This window comes from Pristiophorus japonicus, chromosome 8, assembly GCF_044704955.1.
Source record: "Pristiophorus japonicus isolate sPriJap1 chromosome 8, sPriJap1.hap1, whole genome shotgun sequence".
Lineage (NCBI taxonomy): Eukaryota > Metazoa > Chordata > Chondrichthyes > Pristiophoridae > Pristiophorus > Pristiophorus japonicus.
In genome coordinates this window covers 191,390,375-191,414,874 of record NC_091984.1, presented here as the reverse complement: position 1 = coordinate 191,414,874, position 24,500 = coordinate 191,390,375, and the positions used below count along the sequence as shown (strand labels likewise).

General features: G+C 45.7%; 1 protein-coding gene across 1 annotated transcript in view; it reads left to right on the top strand.

The window, feature by feature from the left end:
* ksr2 (kinase suppressor of ras 2) overlaps nt 1-24,500 on the top strand; it is a 587,663-nt gene that overhangs the window by 560,872 nt on the left and 2,291 nt on the right. The window contains exons 18-19 of the mRNA XM_070887700.1: nt 11,308-11,439; nt 19,388-19,517. Coding sequence (XP_070743801.1) covers nt 11,308-11,439; nt 19,388-19,517 — 262 coding nt within the window. The remainder of the gene's footprint in view (nt 1-11,307; nt 11,440-19,387; nt 19,518-24,500) is intronic.

Sequence of the window (24,500 nt, the reverse complement as noted above, 5' to 3'; positions counted from 1 at the left end):
ATAATGCGAGCAATCAACTACAGACTGAGAGAAGCTCAAGAGAGATCAGCCAGATGCAGCTCATCCTTCGGAAACAATGGAAGCGGTCTGTGCTGGAGATGTGCGGGAAGGCACTCATCAAGGAGGTGTTGATTTCAGCATGCTGTTTGCAGAAACTGCAACTATACAGGGCATCTGGCCCGCATGTGCAGAAAAGCAGCAGCTCGGCCAGTTTACGAATCGGAAGGGTCGGAAAGCAGACCTAAGACAGTGTCGACAGTGCCCAGGACACCGAGGTACAGTGGGTCAACACGATCAATGGCCACTGTTCTTCCAACAAGACGCCTCCAATAATGATGAGGGTCCTACCCAACGGGATACCCGTCAACATGGAACTGGATACGGGAGCGAGTCAATCTCTCATGAGCGTTCAACAATTTGAACAGCTGTGGCCGCACAAATGCAACAGACCAAAACTCACAAGGTTCAACACCAAACTAAGGACCTATACCAAAGAAATCGTCCCAGTCCTTGGCAGCGCCATGCTCTCAGTCACACACAAAGGGACGGTGAACTGACTTCCCCTGTGGATTGTCCCCGGAGACCTTCCAGCACTGTTGGGGAGAAGCTGGCTGACAAAACTAAATTGGAAATGGGATGATGTTCACGCCATGTCGTCAGAGGAACGGACCTCCTGCTCAACAGTTCTAAGTCGATTTGAACATCTCTTTCAGCCAGGTGTGGGCACCTTCAAAGGGGCTAAAGTTAAAATCTACATCACACAGGATGCTAAACTGGTCCATCACAAGGCTAGAGTTGTGCCCTATGTGATGAGGGAAAAGATTGAACATGAACTGGACAGGCTTCTGCGGGAAGGCATTATCTCACCCGCAGAATTTAGCGACTGGGCAAGTCCCATCGTCCCAGTCATGAAGCCTGATGGATCCGTACAAATCTGTGGGGATTACAAATCTACCATAAACAGATTCTCCCTACAAGACCAATTCCCAGAGCAGAGGACTTATTTGCCACATTGGCTGGAGGAAAACTTTTCTCGAAACTAGATCTCACATCTGCGTATAAGACGCAAGAACTGACCGAAAAGTCTAAGCTACTCACCACCATCAACACACATTGAGGCCTTTTCATGTACAGTCGATGCCCATTCGGCATCAGGTCGGCAGCTGCTATATTCCAGCGCAACGTGGAGAGTCTGCTCAAGTCCATCCCGGGGACGGTTGTGTTTCAAGACGACATACTCATCACGGGCAGGGACACCGACTCCCATCTCCGCAATTTGGAGGAAGTACTAAAGCGGTTGGATCGAGTAGGCCTAAGAGTTAAGAAATTCAAGTGTCTGTTTCTTGCGCCCGAGGTTGAATTTTTGGGCAGAAGGATTGCCGCTGATGGAATCCGCCCAACAGAATCCAAAACCGAAGCAATTCGTCCAGCACCCAGGCCCCGGAATGTCTCGGAACTGCGCGCCTTTCTCGGGCTACTCTTTGGGAACTTTATGCAAAACTTGAGCATGCTGCTGGAGCCACTCCACGTGCTCCTCAGAAATGGGTGCAATTGATTTTGGGGGGACGCCCAGGAACTCGCCTTCAATAAGGCACCTAACCTTCTATATTCCAACAGTGTTTTTTTTTTTGATCCAGTTAAAAAGCTAGTTCTTACATGTGATGCGTCAGCATACAGGGTAGGGTGCGTTTTACAGCATGTCAATGGTGAGGGTAAATTACAACCCATTGCTTATGCCTCCAGGTCACTTTCGCGGTATGGTGGAGAAGGAGGCGCTTGCGTACGTGTACGGTGTCAAAAAGATGCACCAATACCTTTTCGGGGCCAAGTTCGCGTTAGAAACCGACCACAAGCCCCTCACGTCCCTGCTATCCGAGAGCAAGGCAATAAACGCCAACGCCTCGGCGCGCATTCAAAGGTGGGCACTTATGCTGGCGTCTTACTATTACTCAATAAGGCACAGATCAGGCACAGACAACTGTGCCGATGCGCTTAGCAGGCTACCCCTGGCGACCACGGAAGGGTCTGACGAACAGGACTGTGAGATAGTCATGGCAATCAATGCCTTTGAGTCCACAGGTCCGCCCATGATGGCTCGCCAAGTCAGAGCCTGGACGACCAGCGACCCCACGTTATTCTTAGTCAAAAGATGTGTCTTAACCGGTGACTGGGCAGAGGCTCGCGATACCTGCCCCAAGGAGATCAAACCTTTCCATAGGCGCATGCATGAACTATCACTACAGGCAGACTGCCTGATGTGGGGCAGCCGAGTAGTTATGCCTCTACGAGGCAAAGAGGCGTTTGTCCGGGAGCTCCACCGCGAGCACCCGGGGATCGTTCTCATGAAGGCCATAGCCAGATCTCATGTCTGGTGGCCTGGCATTGACGCGGACTTGGAGCTCTGCGTCCGACGGTGCACCATTTGTGCCCAACTCAGTAATGCCCCCTGGGAGTACTCCTGAGCCCCTGGCCCTGGCGCACCAAACCGTGGTCGCGGGTGCACGTAGACTATGCGAGCCCATTCTTGGGCAAAATGTTCCTCATAATCCTCGATGCATTTTCAAAGTGGATCGAATGCACCATTTTAAACTCGAGCACCACCTCCACCACTGTGGAGAGCCTTGGAACCATGTTTGCAACGCACGGAATTCCTGACATATTGGTCAGTGATAATGGTCCGTGCTTCACCAGCGCAGAATACCAAGATTTTATAGTTGACCACGGTATAAATCACGTTAAGACGGCCTCCAATGGCCAGGCGGAGCGAGCAGTGCAAATCATTAAACAAGGCATGCTTAAAATCCAAGGTCCCACGCTGCAGGGCCGCCTGTCGCGACTGCTGCTGGCATACAGATCTCGTCCGCATTCGCTGACTGGGGTTCCCCCTGCGCAACTATTGATGAAATGGACCTTGAAGACAAGGCTCTCGTTAATCCTCCCAGACATGCATGAAATCGTTGAGGCAAAGCGCAGGAAGCTAACTGAGTACCATGACCGAAATTCGAGGGGGAGGTGGAATGAGATAGGGGACAAAGTGTTTGTGTTAAACTATGGCAGGGGTCCCAAATGGCTTGCAGGGACAGTAACAGGCAAGGAAGGAAACAGGCTACTGGTAGTACAAATGGACAATGGCCAAACCTGCCGGAGACATGTAGACCAAGTAAAAAGTAGATTCACCAACAACACTGCAGAACCAGAGGCAGACTACAATGTGGAACTCACACCGCACCTGGTGGATAGACAGAGGGAACAACCTGAGGAAAGGGCAATCTCAACAGACAGCCCAGGCGAGATACCAACAATCACACTGAACGAAACAGACAGCCCAGGCGAGATACCAGCAATCACACCGAAAGAAAAACAGGCACCAAGGCAAACAACTAAACCACAACTAAGACGCTCCACACGAGAGCGTAGGCCACCTGAGAGACTGAATCTATAAAGACAATAAGACCTTGGGGGGAGGGTGATGTCATGTATCTCACACTACTGTACATAACTGTATCTTACCACGACTGTAACTAGATATGACCTGTAACCACAAGCATACCTTACCAGCAGGGGTGCACTTGCAGGAGACAATGCATACCTGTTCCACACAGGTATATAAGGCAGGTCTCAGGCAAGTGTGGCATTCGAGAGCTGTGAAATAAAAGTGCAGGTCCTGAGTGACCTTGACTTCAGCATGTGCCTCGTGTGAGTCTGTACTGCAGGGACAGGACTTTACAGTTTTGTTAAATAAAAAACATTTTAACCAAACATTAGTCTGAAATCATCAGTATTTCTGTATAAACCAATCCTTCCACTGCCACCCGCCACCCACCCCCCCCGCTTCTCCTCCCCACCTCTACCCCTTCCCCTCCTGACTCCAAGCCACCTGGCCGAGGAGATCCTCAGGCGATGTTTCATTGGTGGTGGGGGCGGGGTGGGACCGAAGCGCTGCTTGGATGGATACGGGAGAGGACGGTCCCGAGGTGGGAACATGCTCCGAGCCATAAGCAAGATGTTGCTGCTGGTCTCATGTATGGTTGGCAATGGGGGTGTGGCACCTTGGGGTGCAGTGTGGCACTCCGGGACCACTGATAGCCCTCTGCCACCAGTGTTCCTGGCTACCAGCTCCAGGGCCTCTTCCATCCCTTCCATGTTATATCTTATTTGTTGGACAAAAAACAAAAACTCGGTGCCAACTATGTTCTGGGTGCTTAGTAGACTTTTTGCTACTGGTGAATCTCCCTCGTGCCTCCCACAACAGCCAAACAAGCACACGCTTTCAGTGCCTCTGAGCTCCCTCTCTGTCTCCTCTTCTGCGCATGTCATGATGACCCTTGACCTCCTGAATCGGGGGAATCGAGCGTTGCCATGCCGTTGCTAAGGACGGCCACACTTTACGGCAGAAGGTCAAAAAAATTTAACGCTACCACCCATTTGATATCGCTCGCGGTAACGCCCATTTAAAAAATGTAAACTAGGTGTTTTCAGAATGGGCGAGAAGCTGGAGATCTGAAAACCCTTTTCTAACGCCCACGCTGGAAATAACGCCCATTTTTGGGCGATAAGCATAAAAGTGGAGGTCCTAGCCGTATGTCCCCTAGTTTTAGTTTCCCCTATGTTGAAATATCCTCTCTGCATCCACCTTGTCGAGCCCCCTCATTATCTTAAAAGTTTCAATAAGGTCAACTCTCATTCTTCTGAACTCCAGTGTGTACAGGCCTAACCTACTCACCTATCCTCATACGTCAACCCCCTCATCTCCAGAATCAACCTAGTGAACCTTCTCTGAAGAGCCTTCAATGCAAGTATATCCTTCCCTAAATATGGAGAGCAAAACTATATGCAGTACTCCAGGTGTGGCCTCACCAATACCCTGTATAGTTGTAACAGGACTTCTCTGCTTTTATACTCCATCACCCTTGCAATAAAGGCCAACATTCCATTTGCCTTCCTGATTACTTGCTGTACCTGCATACTAACTTTTTGTGTTTCTGTACTGCAGCACTTTGCAATTGTTCTCCATTTAAATTATAATTTGCTTGTCACTTCTGCCAAAGTGGGTAACTTTACACTTTCCCACATTATACTCCATCTGCCAAATTTTTGCCCACTCACTTAGCCTGTCTATATCCCTTTGCATATTTTTTGTGTCTTCCTCACAATTTGCTTTCCCACCCATCTTTGTATCATCAGCAAACTTGGCTACATTACACTCAGTTCCTTCATCCAAGTCATTAATATAGATTGTAAATAGTTGAGGTCCCAACACTGATCCCTGCGGCACCCCACTCGTCACTGTTTGCCAACAGGAAATTACCCATTTATCCCGACTCTCTGTTTTCTGTTAGTTAGCCAATCCTCTATCCATGCTAATATATTACCCCTTGCCAGCAACACCCACATCCCGTGAATTAATAAATAATGTTTAAAATTTTCCCTGTTTCCTTTCTCCCTCCTTTCTTGAATAACGGGGTTACATTTGCTACCTTCCAATCTGCTGGGACCATTCTAGAAGCTAGGGAATTTTGGAAGCTAGGGAATCACAACCAATGCATCCACTATCTCTGCAGCCACCTCTTTTAGGGCACAATTTTCCTGGGTAATTTGCGCGTTTTTTCTGGCATCATTATTTAATTCAAAATTTCCCCCTGGAATCTGTGCCGGCATAACTGGTTTAGTTATGATTTTTCTCGGTTAGGTTTTTTTGACATCATAGTTCCCTCATGTCTGCGCCAGTTTTTAGCATTTTTTGCAGTTTGCCCCAAAATTTTTTATCCTAGGTCGGCGTATCTGGCCACTCCTGAAAAACCTTCTGTGAGTTAACAGAAAGCAGCGCACACTGAAAAATCGGCTCTGAAAGACGCCATTGTTTTTCATCAAAGTTTTTGGAAGGAGTCTCTAACACTTGAAATATCCATAATAAAGTTCAACTTTTTTTACCTTTCAACGGAGTACATGGAAGTTTCTTGGATTTCTGAAGTTTTCATTTATTTTTTACTTACACGCCACCACCGAACGTGTTCAAGCAGGGCTGGAGGGTTGTAGCATCGGCCGTCAGAATCGGCCCTATGCCCGGACACAAGGGCTTAGGGCTCGGCTGGAAAACAAGCCTGGGGAGGGTGTGGGGGGGGGTGGGGGCGGCGTGGGAGGTGGTGAGCCCGGGGAGGGAGGTGGTGATCGGAAGGCTGCAAGACTGCAATAAGTTTGTGGGAGGCGGGAGAAAGGGAGAAGTCACAAGACTGCAATTAGTTTGGGGGGGGGGGGGAAGAGGGAGGAGAAGTCACAAGATCTGGGTATGATCCATCCATACAGACCTGTGGTCCTTCTCACAAACACAACTGGTTCTTTAAAAATGACCGTACTACGCATGCGCGTCCATTGAAATACTGTCAAAAATGGCACTTTTTTGACACGCATGCACAGAAGGTACGGCATCGTTTTTTCGGCGCAGACAGCAGGTTCCACCCCCCGGGACGACTGGACACGCTGCATAATACATCGGGGAAACTTTGGCAAAATATTTCTGGCGCATTTGTGGCCAAGAAAAATGGGCGGAACTCTGGCAATATGTCAGAAAACGGGCTTGGGCAAAATTGAGCCCTGAGAATCCTAGGGCTTAGGCCATCAGGTCCAGGGGATTTTTCAGCTTTTAGCCAGTGAGCTTTGATATTTCTACTGACAATCTTTTGAGCCAATACAAGTTGGACAGTTTCTCCCTTTATGACGTTGCAAATCCCAGCACTTGGTTAACAATTGAAATGAAAATAGAAATTAAATTATTAACGGATGTGGTTCCAGAGAAAATACTTAATTGGACTATAATGAGATTGCCTCAGACTGCAATTCTTAAAGATGGTTATTCCCAATGGGGGTACAGAAATGTATATATTAGACAACAGAAAGTTTGAAATATCAAAATTCCACCATGCTAAATGGCAGGGAAATCGAATGCAGTTTTAGAGAATTCCTGTTGTATTATGTGTTAGAACTTTGTAACTGATAATCACTTGAGACTTTGAACAAGTGTGTAAATGTGACTCTTCAAATATTGTAGTTTACCCTCTATAGGACTATAACAATATATTTTGATGTGATGTTATAAAGGTTTGCTTAATGTTGCTGGTAAGCTTGTTGAAAAAAATAATGGCCCCGATTTTGCTGTCAAAATAATGGTGAGGTTAATGGCGTCACCATTATTTATGCACAAATGCAACTTCAGGCGAGGCAGGTACGAGGTTAAACTGAATTATTCAAAAGCTGCTGTCCGAGTTGCATTGCTCTGCCGTTAGCTTCTCGAAAATGGCATTTTGCTTTCTGCTTCACCATTGAAATGCATTGAATGTCGTGAAGTTGCTGTATTTGCGCAGTAGGAACTAAACTCGCCACAGAACATGAGTTGTCTAAGTACCCTTTTAACGATATGCTAAGTGCTAATTACTGCCAATCAACATCTCTGGCACTGAAAAGTGTGGAGTCTCATTCCTTCAGGTTTGAATTGTTGGGAGATTTTTTTAACTGTAACGTTTTTATTTTCCTTTTCCTTTCTGTCTCTTTTTCTCTCAATCCAATCTTTCTGTTCCTCTCATTATTTATTTTTATGTACCGGTTTTGATATTGAATTCACCCACTCTAATTTACACTTACTCCTCAGTCCTTATGCTCTTAATTTCACAACCCTTCAATCTGATTGGTTAAGGAGGCAGACAGTTGTTTTTCCTGTTCACTCAAATCACAGATACGCAATTTCCCTCGCTGCCCCGTTATCAGCTCACATTTTCAGCAACTTGACACGCAAAAAATTAAAAATCATAAACTTGCAAGATGCTGGAAATCTCAATAGGTCAGGCAGCATCTGGGGAGAGGAAGCAGAGTTAACGTTTCGGGTCTGACGAAGGGTCATTGACCCGAAACGTTAACTTTGCTTTCTTTCCACAGATGCTGAGCTGCTGAGATTTCCAGCATTTCCTGTTTTTATTCCAGATTCCAGCATCCGCAGTATTTTGCTTTTGTGAAAACTTGCAAGGGCAAGTCTAATAGCAGTCACTGTTAGATGCCCTGCCACAGCAAATTATGGCCCAATACAATGTTCCCTTTAAGTTGCACGGCTGCGCAATGCTCTGAAGGTCCCGTGCCAGCTTTTAAATAGAAAATCTGTGCAAGAGCAGAATTCTGAATGGCCTGTGCAGCCCGTTAAAGGGGCCGCGCGGGCCAAAAAAAATTAGAATGAACATTGGCTCAATATATATATTAGATACTTAATAGGTATCAATAGCAATAATGGCCCATATTTTGCAGCCCCTAACGGTGCATATGTGCCCATAAGGGCCGCGCAAGTTCCTACTTGCGATCTATCAAGAATCTTCTTTACAGATCCAATGCATCAATAGGAAAAGGGCATCCGCGGGCAGAGACTTTGGCTTGGCCTGCTTTTAACAGCACAAGAGTTTAAATGATTGAAAAAATTATTTTTATAATCATTTAAACATCAATACACCTGTTAAAATAAGGTTAAGTTATTTTTAGCCCCTTTAAAATATTTAAATTTATTTTTCAAAAAATTAAAATTTTTGTTTTAAATATTTAATTAAATGGCATTTTTATTCATTTAAAATATGTATTTATTTATTTGATGTGTACATGTATTTGTGGAGGTATTCCCATTCATGCTTATGGGGTTTTCTGTATATACAAAATCCCCATAAGTATGAATGGAGTTCCTCTTTTTTCATTCGTTGGGCCAGTTGAATTCAATCCCAAATGAAGCCTACCTACCTCCTCAGCATAGCCACTATTTGGTTATTGGACAACTAACAAGTGTCAGTTTGAACCCTCACTCAGTAGATAGATGGTATTAGGAGCTCTTCACAAGCTGCATGGAAAGCAGTGCAACTCAGCATATAATGGCCGCGATGTCGCCAACTGTGATGGGTCCACAGCGGCCGGGGTTGGTGACCGGTTGTGACCCCGCTCCTGACTCCAGTCCGCACTGTGAAAAGAATCTTCCCGATTTGGGCTTGTTAAGCCTGCCCTGCGAGGTTCCCAGCCAATTAAAAGGAAGCAGATCTGATGACGCATTTGATGATGAAAAGGGACCAGGGCCACATTGAATTTGTGCTGTCAGTGTTCTACAGCATTGAAGTGCTGCAAACACTGACAAGCACTGCACGGCTACACCCAGCCTCTCCTATGACTCCATCCAGATGCATATGGAGGGAGTCACAGCACGCAGGGACGTTCTCTTCCCTTCCAATGCGCGGAAGAGACCACCCCAGGACATCAGCACAGCCTGGTTGAACAGTGCACAGGAGGGTGTATTGTATTTGCTTCATGGGTTCTGTGCTTAAGAATTCATAGCAACACATTGCTATTAAGAACTAGTTGCTTTATTCACAAAGGTTTAATAATCCACTAGGCTTACAACTGCCTACCTCATCGTGGATGACCTAGACCTAACTGACTGGGGTTTTATTGAGTCTTGTGAACATCACGTGACTGACTAAGCCACTCACAATGCAACAGCTGTACTAACCTGTGAGTATACATTACAAAGGGCACAAACGGGGATGTCGTCAGGAGGAGCTGGCTGCAGTGGCGCAAGCCTTTCAATGATCTCAGTAGATCATGAAACCACAATGATGATGAGTGTGAAAGGAATGGCTTGGGCATTGCAGGGATGCTTTATGGTGCTGGTGTGGGCTGGTGCCAACCTGGCGTATCATGTGGCAGCCAGGATGTACAGCGTGAAGTGAAGTAAATATGGCTGTAACCAGCAAGGATCGGTGTTTGGGCATCAGCTATTCACAATATATATCAATGATTTTGATGAGGTGACCAAATGTAATATATCCAAGTTTGCTGATGATACAAAGCTTGGTGGGAATGTAAGTTGTGAGGGGGATGCAAAGAGGCTTCAATTGGGCTACAGACAGGCTAAGTGAGTGTGCAAGAACATGGAAAATTGAACATAATGTGGAGAAATGTGAAATTATCCACTTTGGTAGGAAAAATAGAAAAGCAGAATATTTTTTTATATGGTGAGAAGGACCTGGGTGTCCTTGTACATGAATCACTGAAAGTTAACATGCAGGTACAGCAGGCAATTAAGAAAGCAAATGGTATATTGGCCTTTATTACAAGAGGATTTGAGTAAAAGAGTAAAGATGTCTTATTGCAATTATATAGGGCCCTAGTGAGACCACACACCTGAAGTATTGTGTACAGTTTTGGTTTAGTGAGACCACACCTGAAGTATTGTGTACAGTTTTGGTCTCCTTACCTAAGGAAGGATATACTTGCCATAGAGGAAGTGCAACTAAAGTTCACTTGACTGATTCCTGGGATGGGGGGATTGTTCTATGAGGAGCGATTGAGTAGACTAGGCCTATATTTTCTAGAGTTTAGAAGAATGAGAGGTGATCTCATTGAAACATACAAAATTCTTACATGGCATGACAGGGTAAATGCAGTTGGATGTTTCCTCTGTCTGGGGAGTCTAAAATCAGGGGTCACAGTCTTAGAATAAGGGGTCGGCTATTTAGGATTGATATGAGGAGAATTTCTTCACTCGGAGGGTGGTGAATCTTTGGAATTCTCTACCAAAGGGGATTGTGCAGGCTCAGTTGTTGAGTATATTCAAGACAGAGATCGATAGATTTTTAGATATTAAGGAAATCAAAGGCTATGGGGATAGTGCAGGAAAGTGGAGTTGAGGTTGAAGATTAATCATGATCTTATTGAATGGCAGAGCAAGTTCGAGGGGCTGAATAGCCTACTCCTGCTATTTTTTATGTTCTTATGCTTTGATGTTCGTCAATGGCATATAACAAATGCTGTATTGGCAGTTACCCTCCCACCAACAGACTAGTCAATGGGATGCTCTATGCCATGAAGTTTTGTACCAAAGCCATCAGTGCCTATTTGCATGATCCAATAACAAGGGGCCATAATTCAACATTCAATCAGATTTTCTTGTGCCTACAAATGTTTCACACTCATTCCCAGAGATGTCTAGCTACAGTTTCTGTTAATTTGATTTCTAGATGCAGTTTCAGCAATGTTGAGCAATAATAGAAGCTATGTATACCTGTGTATTACAGCAACATAATTAGATACAATACAAATCTACTTACAGACCACTCAATTTATGTTTTAACTATCAAAATCATTACTTCCATGCTTCTTTCTCCTTGCACAGTTGTTTTATGCAGACAATTTGTGATTAGTTAGCAAATGCAATATTTAGAACAGAAGCCGAAACTGATGATTCTTTTCCCCCGCCACTAATTGTATGAATTTTTCATGTGTTTTATTCTCTAGGAGAGAGAGTGAAATGAGGATTCCTAATGGTTGGTTATGTCATCTGGCTCCTGAAATCATACAACAACTCTCTCCCTCTACAGATGAAGACAAACTCCCGTTCTCCAAGCAATCAGATGTATTTGCATTTGGGTTAGTTCACTGCTGAATCAGAAGATAAGCACTGTGGTTTTAAAAAATAAATAATAAATTGATCAAAACATTATATAGAAACATAGGGGTAGATTTTGAATGTGCCACCCATGTATAAAACTATCATTGTGGATCAGCTTCCTATTGCAGAAACTGTCCAATTTTCATTTCCATTAATTATAATTTTCTACAATGGGCAAGGAAGACAAAAATTACTTCCATAGTTTACTTGCAATGATAATTGCCCAAAGTTATTGAAGTCTATTTTAAAATAGTAACAGAAATTAGGAAAAAGGATTTAAATATTTTGAAGCATAATGGATCTCTTAGTCCACAGAGATAAGTTTATCTAAAGCCATTTGCATTCGTTCATTTACAAGATTTTCTGCCATCATTGGCTGCCCCAGGTATCACAGCAACAGATGCAAGTATTCCTCTTCTTTAGCAACTTATAGAATTTCTCTTAAACTTTGTGACATCACTCTTGGCGATTATGTAATAATGTTGTTATAAAAGTAAGTAAGGAGCAACCAGAACTGAGTTCTGTATGCAGAGCATAATTATTTTTTTTATAGCCGGTTATGTCTAAGAGATTGGGCCCAAGTTTCCACATGATTCGCGCCTGATTTTTAGGAGCAACTGGTGGAGAACGGACTATTTTAGAAATCGCAATTCTCCACATTTTTTTTTCTGCAGTTCTAGTCAGGTAGAACAGTTCTAGTTTAGAACAGAATTTTTTCTTCAAAAGGGGGCGTGTCCGGCCACTGACGCCTGATTTGAAAGTTTCCACAGTGAAAATGTACTCCAAACTAAAGTAGAATGGCGCCAGTGAAGATTTTTGTAGAACTGAAAAAACCTGTTCTACACATTAAAAAATCAGGCGCAGATTACAAATTAGGCGTCCAGAACGAGGTGGGGGGGAAGGGAACTCATTAAATTTGACAATAAATCCTTATTTATACTTCTACAAATATTATACAAATAAATCCAACCTGAATAAACATTTATAAGCCAAGAAAAGATTAAATAAACCATCTTCCTACCTGTGAAAGTGCTTCAGCCAGGGAGAATTCTGCAGCTGTTCCTGCCGCTGAGCGAGGGAGGGAGAGAGAGAGAGAGAGAGAGAGGGGGAGGGAGGGAGAGAGGGGAGAGAGGGAGGGAGAGAGAGAGAGAGAGGGGAGGGGGGTTGAGGGGAGGGGGGGTCGGGGGAGCGGGTGTCGGGAGGGAGCGGGTGTCGGGTCGGGGGGGGGAGCGGGCCTCGGGTCGGGTCGGGTCGGAGGGGGGGGGAGAGCGGGTCTCGGGTCTCTGTCGGGGCGGGGGAGAGCGGGTCTCGGGTCGGGTCGGGGCGGGGGGGGGGGGGAGCGGGTGTCGGGTCGGGGCGGGGGGGGGGGGGGGAGAGCGGGTGTCGGGTCGGGGCGGGTGGGGGGGGGAGCGGGTCTTGGGTGTCGGGGCGGGGGGGGGGGGGGAGCGGGTCTCGGGTGTCGGGTCTGGAGCGGGGGTCGGGTAGGGTCTGGTCGGGCGGGGAGCAGGAGCTGGCCGTGGGAGGAGCCTCATTCACGCAGCCCCAGTGAGGCCATTGGGCCAGGGCTAGGGGCTGCGTGCTTCGGGCCCCTCCCACACAGTTCGGCGCCTGGAGCTACTGCACTTGCGTGCCGACTGTAGCGCGCATGTGCAGAGGTCCCGGCACTGTTTTCAGCGCAGGGACCTGGCTCCGCCCCCCCACAGCTCGTGCCGGCTGCGCCGAGTGCCACAGGACCTGTAAGTCGGTGGAGACTACCGAGGATTTTTTTAGGCGCCGTTTTAGGCGCGAAAAACAGGCGCCCAGCTCGGAGGGGCGCCCGTTTTTTTTCTTGTGGAAACTTGGGCCCATTGAAAGGGAGCAGCACTGATTCCTATTTTGATGAGGTGGCATTCAATACATTAAAATGAAACCCTTGTTGTCTGCTCATCCAGTACTTGCCCTATACAGTTACTGAAAACTGCGGAAAATTTGATCCATCTACCTAAAATACTCTGAACACGAAAACCTTAATGAATGTACAGAACAAGAAAGGAATTACAGTATGTTACAACGTGTTACTGGCACAGCTTGGGCACCGCTGTACATGTCACTTTAGATTTTACCACTGTGGAGATCTGTGTAAACTCAGGTATTATCTCCCTGAATGTAAATTTACCAAAAAATGTTACAGTACCAAGCAATTTCTTCCAAAAGCATTTGTTGCATAAATATAGACTGCGGATAGTGTTCAATGCAAGAAATTGGGGAAGGGAAGAAACTAGAGTGAGTTTTACCATCTTTAAAAAATCTTTTATAGGACAAGTGATTAGTCTATTAAAAAAATGCAAACAGTATATTGGTACATATTTGTAAGATTAATTATACCAGACATTACATGGATTGCCTATTCCATACTTTGACTGCATTGAATCAAGCCTTTACGTTGATTTTCAATTAATAATGTGATGTGAATTTTATATTTTAAGTTTCAGTTAAAGGGCTGGATTTTCCGTTCTTTTGTGCCTCTGTTTGCGGCCAGGAGGGGCGGTAAATGGTGTTTCTGGGCATAACGCTTGGCGTCCAGATTTTAGCGCCTGGCCGGTAAATTAGGCGCCTGATTTGTGGCGGTGCAAAAACATACCGCCCCACCCTCCAGTTTGACTGAGATCATTACTTCAATCGTCGTACAACACTGCGCTTGTGCCCTGGATGGAAAATTCAGCCCTTACGCCTCATTTAACGTCCGCCGCTGGAACCGTCTGAAAAAGCGGTATTCCCAGGGTGCAGCAGGAGCTTTTGGCAGCGTATTTAAAAAGAGGGAGGAGGATCCTACATTGCACGCTGCGTGAAGCTCCAATTTGCAAACGGCTGTTTTTTCTGCAATTACAGTGTCCTTACAAGGTCAGTGAGAGAATTTAATGGGGACATTACTAGTTCGCCAGCGTATCATGCTAATTGCTATTGGCAGGTGGCTTCAAGCTAGAAGAAGGGCTACGGATGAGGAGAGGCCGATCTGAGCAGGAGGCCTTACCCCCAACGGGATTAGAGGAAGCAACATTCATACCTCCAACTCTCTGAGGAGCAGTGTGTGAGAAGGCTGCACTTCCGAAAGCAAGTTCTGACAGAGATATGCCATCTTCTACAGGCAGACCTACAGCCTTCCAGCGCCAACACAACTGCGCTGCCCATCGCAGTGAAGGTGGCTGTAGCGCTGGCCTTCTATGCCAACCGATCCTTCCAGGTAGCAACAGGGCACATATGCAGCATCTCTCAATATGTTACACATCACTGCATTTGCCAAGTCACAAAAGCTCTATACACCCACAGAATGGACTTCATAAAGTTTCCAATGAGCAGGGACAGACAGAATGAGAGGGCAGGTGGGTTTGGCAGAATTGCAGGCTTCCCAAGGGTTCAAGGAGCCACTGACTGTGCACACATGGCCTTGCAAGCACGATTGGATAACACAGAGGTATTCAGAAACCGAAAGGGATATCACTCCCTAAACGTCCAACTGGTATGCGACCACACACATCCTCGCTGTGAATGCCCGCTATCCAGGGAGCGCCCATAATGCTTTCATCTTGCATGAGAGCAGTGTCTCACGAATGTTTCAGCGGCAAAGGGAAGGGCTGGATGATTAGGGACAAATGATACAGCCTAGCCACCTGGCTCATGACCCCCGTTCTGCAACCCCACCACAGAAGCCGAGCAGCGCTACAGTGAGAGCCATGCAGCCACCCGCAACATCATCCAACAGACAATTGGGGTGCTCAAGCAGCGCTTCCGATGCCTGGACCTTTCTGGAGGTAGCCTTCAATACTTCCCTCAACAAGTCTCCGAATTCATTGTGGTGTGCTGCAGGCTACACAATTTGGCCATCATGAGGGGCCAGGCATTGCCAGTGGGGATTGCAGGCCCAGCTCAGGAGGAGGAGGAGGATGACGAAGGGGAGCCTGGCGAGGCCCCGATTTCACAGCCACCCCATCCACGGGGGAGGCTGGAGCAAGAGCCGCATGTCGCCAGCTCATAATGGGCTGGTTTGGTTGAATGGAGGAAGCTGAGGGATGCATCTAATGCTGGCCATGCTATGTGCCTCCAAACAGGCACATCTACGCTGAGCTTTTGAATGATACAAACGACTTCAACTGCAAATGATCAAAGTGACATTACTTACAAATAATACACCCCTAACAAAACCAAACAACACAATAAACCATCATAACCAAGCAATAGAATAAACAGCATCCTACTGCCAGTTACTTAACAACAATTGCATTATTAAAAAACAAATATATACAGGCATTCTCATAAAATAACAAGGCATCTGCAGAAGGCTGTCCAACCCCTAGTGGGATTTGGCCTGAGATTTCCCTTCCTTCCCTTCATCCCACTCCCATGCCTGCGGCTCCTCCTCAATGAGGCCTCAGTGCCTACAGCCAGGCTGCTTGAGGGCTGCTGTGTTAGGGGACAGACAGTGTAGACGGCGTATGATGACGCCCTGGACCAGCTCTGGGCCTGCAAGGCCCGGCTGCGGACTGCTGTACGTCATCATCGGTGGAATCAGTCACTGGTGGCTTGGGTGTATACCGTGTAGGGTGCATGGTTAGAGAGTCAGTGGTGGGAGCCAGAATACTGTCATCCTGAGGAAAGACAGCACCTTCCATTTCCTGGGAGCCACTGAGACTCCAACAAGACTGGGCCTAAACATCCGGAGCACGATGTGTCTCCACAACTTGCTGGCCTGCTTCGGCACCATCCCTTACCCATTGGAGAGTGAGGAACACAGAGAGGATGGCACCAGTCATCGACCGCATCACATCATCAAGCTGCAGTGTTACTTGTGCCTGCGATTTGATCAATGCTGCAACATGATCAATGGTACACGCCACACACTCTGAAACGCCGCTATTGCTGCTGAAGGCCACCTGCCTCTGTGAGTGGGCAATGATGGCCTTGCTGGAGTCCTGAGTTACACTGACAATTTGTGGTGCTGCCTCCGCAACAGTCGCAGAAATTTTGTCGATGCTTTCTGGGATCTGACCCATGAGCTCACGGTGCATGCCTGTGTTTTCCCTGGACATTTCCACAAGTCCAATTCCACGTCTGCCTCTTGTTGAGCAGACCTACTTTGCCGCCTCACCCTCCAGAGAGCTGGCCTCTGAGATTCCCCTCTTGCTGCGCATTGCTGTAGGCGACTGGGGCCAGGAGCCTCTGATGACTCAAAGCCAGGGAAATTGGGCTCGAACCCAGATGTACTTTGTTGCGACGGGCCAACTGGTGGGCTCTGCGGCTCAGGCACTGCAGTTTCCTCGCATGCCTCATCATCTCCCCAAGGGCCAGATGTCGATGGCTCCCTGGATGCCTGTCACGAATGTGGCTGTTCTTCTGCAAGCAGAAAACAACAGACGTGTGGTTAGCAGAAGGGGTGGGGGCAGGGTGAGAGCAGGAAGGTGGCATTGCACATTCACATGTATATGTGAAGGGTCCATGCCACTTCATAATACATCTCAATTAAATCAGAGCAGTTGCACAATCCATTTATATACCCTCACTACCCGAAGGGGGCTCAGCATCGCCCCCGGCAATTGTCCGAGCTAAAAGTCCAATGAGGGCAGACACCTGTTCCTCCACATCTGTTAAGTCCAGGATCTGAGGCGGACTCCGTCTGTCCGGCACTACCCACGCTTGTTGTGTGACAGCCTAGCCTGCAATGAGAAAAATAGGAAGGGTTCAGAAAGGGTGTACCTCCTGTTGTGCCACATATGCCGACCATAGTTGAATAGCTGAGACTGTGTGGATATGCAAATGCCCTAACTTCAATCTGTGTGGATGTTGCACGAGCTTTATGAGCGATTGGTAGGAGGTGAGAGGGACGTAACATGGGGCTGCAGGTGATCTTTATGAAACCCATATCAGCAGTGGGAGTGTATTGCGAGGAAGGTTCTCAATAATTAGGGAAAAAGAGATTATGTGCATGCTTAATTAAGAGGCAATGGCTGGAGAAGTCAGCCATCAGCTTTCTGATGCATTGCGAAACCCGCACCAAAGGCTGCAAGAGTTTGAGAGTGGGCAGATCCATCAAAGACTCCATATAGTGTCTGACATTCATGTTGGAAGGATAGTAGGCATACATAAATATGAAGGGTACTCACCCTGATGAGCCTGGTAAGATCATTGAACTTTTGTGGCATTGGGTGCCAGTTCTGGCAACCGTGTCCACTGCAACACCTCCTGGGCAATTTCACGCCATATCCGTTTGAAAATTGTTGGCAGCAGTCTCCCACCCCCCAACTGGATGGAGTGATGTTCATCTCCTCTCCACTTCGTGGACTAAGGCCTCAGCAGCCTCCATTGAGAAACGCCTTGCACGCTGTCTGGCCTCCTGCTACTCCATCTCTGCAGAAGTGCCAGAAGTCGGGCGGGTCATCTGTGCATGTGCAGAGGAAGTTGCCACGCACTGAAATAACATTTGCGCCCGGGAAAACAGAAACGCGACTGAGCATGTGCAAATGACCGCCTCTTTAACTGCCGTGATTTTCGGCTCGGGTGCGCAAAGTCCGTTTTGTAACATCTGATTTAATGCCCCCGATCATGGATCCTCATTTTTTGCTGAAATTTCCAGTCAAAGGCGCAAACTTTTTCAGGTAGTATCGGGACTGCCTTGCCGCGATTAGCGCCCGGAAATTGGTAAAGCCGAAAATCCAGCCCAAAGTCTTTTATTTTTATAAACCAAAAATATACTGAAAAATTCCTGTTATGGTTTCCAGATTGCAAGTTATAGATTTCAAGTTATTGAAGTACCAATGAAATAGTAAATAGAAAGCAGCACCATAAAATGTATTACCATACTGTGTAAAGTATTAAAATATTGGAAGTTGCAATAGCAATGAAAATGATTGAATTGTAGTTCCTTATTGATTTTATTTTAAATTCCAACAAATTCAATTCATAGAATATATTTTATTTCCATGAATATAAATGTACTAAAATTGTAACAGTACCAAGCAGATTCCTGACCATATAAACCATACATTGCATAGTCAGAAAAGTTTTAGATGTTACAAGCAACTTATTGCACCAAGGTTTTAATTTAGGCCTAGAAATTGGTCTCCTTAGTGCCTCACGTTATCGTCTCCGGTGGCGATAACAGGCGCTAACCAGATACCGACCGGGCGTGGTGATAACATCAACTCCTGCCATTTGTGGCGGCGGTACACCATTGCGCCCTGATCTCCTTCTCCCAGAGATCGCAACATCGGGAGGCTGGGCATTTCGGGGGCGATGATTAAAGGCATGGTGACCGAGATAAGTTAAAAAAAATTTAACTGCTCTCTTTCAGATTTGTTGCCGCTCTTTGCCCGCGATCGATCAGCTCGGCGCTCTGCTTCAGCGCATCGGGCTGATCGGGCCAGATCACGGCTGCTGTCTGGGAGAAGGTAAGTTATTATTTTGGCCATTCCCTTGAAGGGGAGAAGAAGCCTTTCAACGCAGCAGTGCTGCACGGCCCAGTGTACAGCACTGGTCAACTTACCATCCAGTTTTCTACCTCTTGTGCTCCAGGAAGGAAGTGGAGCACCTGATTTAGTGCTTCACTTGGTTCCTGGAGTGCTACCCCCTGAATTTTTTTAAAGTAGAACAAGATTAGCGCCTGGCGCAAATTTTTTCTACTTTTAAAAGTTGCCGCCCCAAATGGGGCGCTCCCAAATTTCATCCTCTTAGTCTTTCTCATTTCTCCTGCTGAAGCCCATTACAAAGCTTCAAGTAGAGATTTGGGGGGTTTCTGTTCCTACCTTGTGGGAATAAATGAAGTGCAATCAAGCCATTCTTGTGAAATATTTTTGTGTGTAGCTTACTACTTCAAGCCTATTGCAATTCTACATCTGTACAAATGTTTTGAAAACACACTACTGTTGGGCTAAATACATTTATTACATTTTGTGACAGAACCATATGGTATGAGTTGCATGCACGTGAGTGGCCTTTCAAGAATCAGCCAACAGATGCGATAATATGGCAAGCCGGGCGAGGCATGAAGCCTAGTCTAAGTCAAATTGGCGTGGGAAAGGAGATTTCGGTATGTAGAAATCACACAACCATTGGTTATCTAAAAGTATTCAGTAACCTTAAAGTACTACAAAGTAATTTTACAACATACCTCCAGTTTACTTGTAATTAGAGAATTTTCCTTTATAAATTAGCACCGAAACATTTATACACTATGCCGCCAGCAGTAAGACGTGGGATTATCTTCTCCATTTTCTCTACATGCTGAGTTTCCAAATTCAGCCAGACTATCTTAGAAACATAGAGCCTGCACCACCATTCAGTAAGATCATGGCTGATCATTCACCTCAGTACCCCTTTCCTGCTTTCTCTCCATACTCCTTGATCCCTTTAGCAGTAAGGGCCATATCTAACTCCCTCTTGAATATATCTAACAAACTGGCATCAACAACTCTCTGCGGTAGAGAACGCCACAGGTTAACAACTCTCTGAGTGAAGAAGTTTCTCCTCATCTCGGCTAACCCCTTATCCTTAGACTGTGACCCCTGGTTCTGGACTCCCCCAACATCGGGAATATTCTTCCTGCATCTAACCTGTCCAGTTCCGTCAGAATTTTATATGTTTCTATGAGATCCCCTCTCATTCTTCTAAACTGCAGTGAATACAGGCCCAATCGATCCAGTCTCTCCTCATATGTCAGTCCTGCCATCCCGGGAATCAGTCTGGTGAACCTTCGCTGCACTCCCTCAATAGTAAGAACATCCATCCTCAAATTACGAGACCAAAACAGAACACAATATTCCAGGTGAGGCTTCACCAAGGCCCTGTACAGCTGCAGTAAGACTTCCCTGCTCCTATACTCAAATCCCCTAGCTATGAAGGCCAACATACCATTTGCCTTCTTCACCGCCTGTTACACCTACATGCCAACCTTCAATGACTGATGTACTATGACACCAAGGTCTCGTTGCGCCTCACATTTATCCACATTATAGTGCATCTGCCATGCATTTGCCCACTCACCTAACCTGTCCAAGTCACCCTGCAGCTTTTTAGCATCCTCCTCACAGCTCACACCATCACCCAGCTTAGTGCCATCTGCAAACTTGGTGATATTACTCTCAATTCCCTCATCTAAATCATTGATGCATATTGTAAATAGCTGGGGTCCCAGCACTGAGTCCTGCGGCACCCCACTACCTGCCATTCTGAAAAGGACCCATTTATCCCGACTCTCTGCTTCCTGACTGCCAACCAGTTCTCTATCCACGTCAATATATTACCCTCAATACCATGTGCTTTAATTTTGCACACCAGTCTCTTGTGTGGGACCTTGTCAAAAGCCTTTTGAAAGTCCAAATACACCACATCCACTGGTTCTCCCTTGTCCACTCTACTCGTTACATCCTCAAAAAATTCTAGAAGATTTGTCAAGCATGATTTCCCTTTCATAAATCCATGCTGACTTGGACCGATCCTGTCACTGCTTTCCAAATGTGCTGCTATTTCATCTTTAATAATTGATTCCAACATTTTCCTCACTACTGATGTCAGGCTAACCGGTCTATAATTCCCCATTTTCTCTCTCCCTCCTTTTTAAAAAAGTGGTGTTACATTAGCTACCCTCCAGTCCATAAGAACTGATCCAGAGTCGATAGACTGTTGGAAAATGATCACCAATGTATCTACTATTTCTAGGGTCACTTCCTTAAGTACTCTGGGATGCAGACTATCAGGCCCTGGGGATTTATCGACCTTCAATCTCATCAATTTCCCGAACACAATTTCCTGACTAATAAGGATTTCCTTCAATTCCTCCTTCTTGCTAGACCCTCGGTCCCCTAGTATTTCCGGAACGTTATTTGTGTCTTCCTTCGTGAAGACAGAACCAAAGTATTTGTTCAATTGGTCTGCTATTTCTTTGTTCCCCATTATAAATTCACCTGATTCTGACTGCAAGGGACCTACGTTTGTCTTCACTAATCTTTTTCTCTTCACATATCTATAGAAGCTTTTGCAGTCAGTTTTTATGTTCCCAACAAGCTTCCTCTCATACTCTATTTCCCCGCTCCAAATTAAACCCTTTATCCTCCTCTGCCGAATTCTAAATTTATCCCAGTCCTCAGGTTTGTTGCTTTTTCTGGCCAATTTATATGCCTCTTCCTTGGATTTAACACTATCCCTAATTTCCCTTGTTAGCCACGGTTGAGCCACTTTCCCTGTGTTATTTTTGACTCCAGACAGGGATGTACAATTGTTGAAGTTCATCCATGTGATCTTTAAATGTTTGCTATTGCCTATCCACCATCAACCCTTTAAATATCATTCGCCAGTTTATTCTAGTCAATTCACGTCTCATACCATCGAAGTTACCTTTCCTTAAGTTCAGGACCCGAGTCTCTGAATTAACTGTGTCACTCTCCAGCTTAATAAAGAATTCTACCATATTATGGTCACTCTGCCCCAAGGGGCCTCGCACAACAAGATTGCTAATTAGTCCTTTATCATTAAAGAGGAAATCATGCTTGACAAATCTTCTGGAATTTTTTGAGGATGTAACTAGTAGAGTGGACAAGGGAGAACCAGTGGATGTGGTGTATTTGGACTTTCAAAAGGCTTTTGACAAGGTCCCACACAAGAGATTGGTGTGCAAAATCAAAGCACATGCTATTGGGGGTAATGTACTGACGTGGATAGAGAACTGTTTGGCAGACAGCAAGCAGAGAGTCGGGGTAAACGGATCCTTTTCAGAATGGCAGGCAGTGACTAGTGGAGTGCCGCAGGGCTCAGTACTGGGACCCCAGCTCTTTACAATATACATCAATGATTTGGATGAAGGAATTGAGTGTAATATCTCCAAGTTTGCAGATGACACAAAACTGGGTGGTGGTGTGAGCTGTGAGGGGAACACTAGGAGGCTGCAGGGTGACTTAGACAGGTTAGGTGAGTGGGAAAATGCATGGCAGATGCAGTATAATGTAGATAAATGTGAGGTTATCCATTTTGGGGACAAAAACGCGAAGACAGAATATTATCTGAATGGCGGCAGATTAGGAAAAGGAGAGGTGCGACGAGACCTGGGTGTCATGGTTCATCAGTCATTGAAAGTTGGCATACAGGTACAGCAGAAGAAGTCAAATGGTATGTTGGCCTTCATAGTTAGGGGATTTGATTATAGGAGCAGGGAAGTCTGTACAAAGGCAGTTGTACAGGGCCTTTGTGAGGCCTCACCTGGAATATTGAGTTCAGTTTTGGTCTCCTAATCTGAGGAAGGACATTCTTGTTAGAGGGAGTGCAGTTCACCAGACTGATTCCCGGGATGGCAGGACTGACATATGAGGAGAGACTGGATTAACTGGGCCTTTATACATTGGAGTTTAGAAGGATGAGAGGGGATCTCATAGAAACATATAAGATTCTGACGGGACGGGACAGGTTAGATGCGGGTAGAATGTTCCCGATGTTGGGGAAGTCCAGAACCAAGGGACACAGTCTTAGGATAAGGGGTAGGCCATTTAGGACTGAGATGATGAGAAACTTCTTCACTCAGAGAGTTGTTAACCTGTGGAATTCCCTGCCACAGAGAGTTGTTGATGCCAGTTCATTGGATATATTCAAGAGGGAGTTAGATATGGCCCATACGGCTAAGAGGATCAAGGGGTATGGAGAGAAAGCAGGAAAGGGATACTGAGGGAATGATTAGTCGTGATCTTATTGAATGGTGGTGCAGGCTCGAAGGTCCGAATAGCCTACTCCTGCACCTATTTTCTATGTTTCCATGTTTCTATATGACACATCACCCAGCCCTCCAATTGGTTCCTCGACATATTAGTCTGGAAAACCATCCCTAATACACTCCAGAAAATCCTCCTCCACCGTACTGCTACCAGTTTGGTTAGCCCAATCTATATGTAGATTAAAGTCACCCATGATAACTGCTGTACCTTTATTGCACGCATCCCTAATTTCTTGTTTGATGCTGTCCCCAACCTCACTACTATTGTTTGGTGGTCTGTACACAACTTCCACTAGCGTTTTCTGCTCTTTGGTATTCCGCAGCTCTACCCATACAGATTCCACATCATCCAAGCTAATGTCCTTCCTCACTATTGAGTTAATTTCCTCTTTAACCAGCAACGCTACCCCACCTCCTTTTCCTTTCTGTCTATGTTCCTGAATATTGAATACCCCTGGATGTTGAGTTCCCAGCCTTGGTTACCCTGGAGCCGTATCTCCGTAATCCCAATTATATCATATTCGTTAATCGCTGCCTGCGCAGTTAATTCATCCACCTTATTACGAAATCTTGGAGATGTATTGAATGGAGCTAAGGAAAATTGGACCTCTACTCTCCAGTTCTTCTGGTGATTAATTCGAAACTGCAAGAGCAAAACTTTGAAATAGTTCACCTACCTACCCACATAGATTCAAATAGTTAGGGAAAGGTGCAAAATAATCTGCAGTACACTCTTTTTAATGACTATTATTTTTTGTAATTCATATTTGAAAATACTGCTAATACTTTATTTTTCTGATTGACCTTATTGATCATATAAAAAGGCATGGTAGAATAAGACATGCAGGTACTAAACCAGGTACATCTAAAGAGTACAGTCAGTGCACACATCTGTATTAGTACTATTATTCATCTGTGTTTGCTGAAGGTAACATTATCTTTCGAGCAACCTTTTAATGATTAATACAGCCAATGCTTAAGTTGGACTTGCATGCTGTAAAAACAATGCAGCTTGACCCAAAGCCTACTTCTTCAACGCCCCCACCCCACCCAATTACAACCTTTTATCTCACTCCTCTTTTTCATGCCCACATATGACTTGGATCTGTCAGGAAGCTCAAAAGTTACAACTGCATTTACTTGAAATGCGCAATTTCTCCTGATCTTTGTGGCTGTCTTGCTAAGTCTGTCTCCTTGAGGACAGTATTAATGAACTTTCGCACCTTTAATTCTTTTGGTACGGCTTACCATCACTATATAACCTTTCTCACCAACTGAGAAACATTTCTCAGGGAAAGGATATGGCAACGTTTGTAC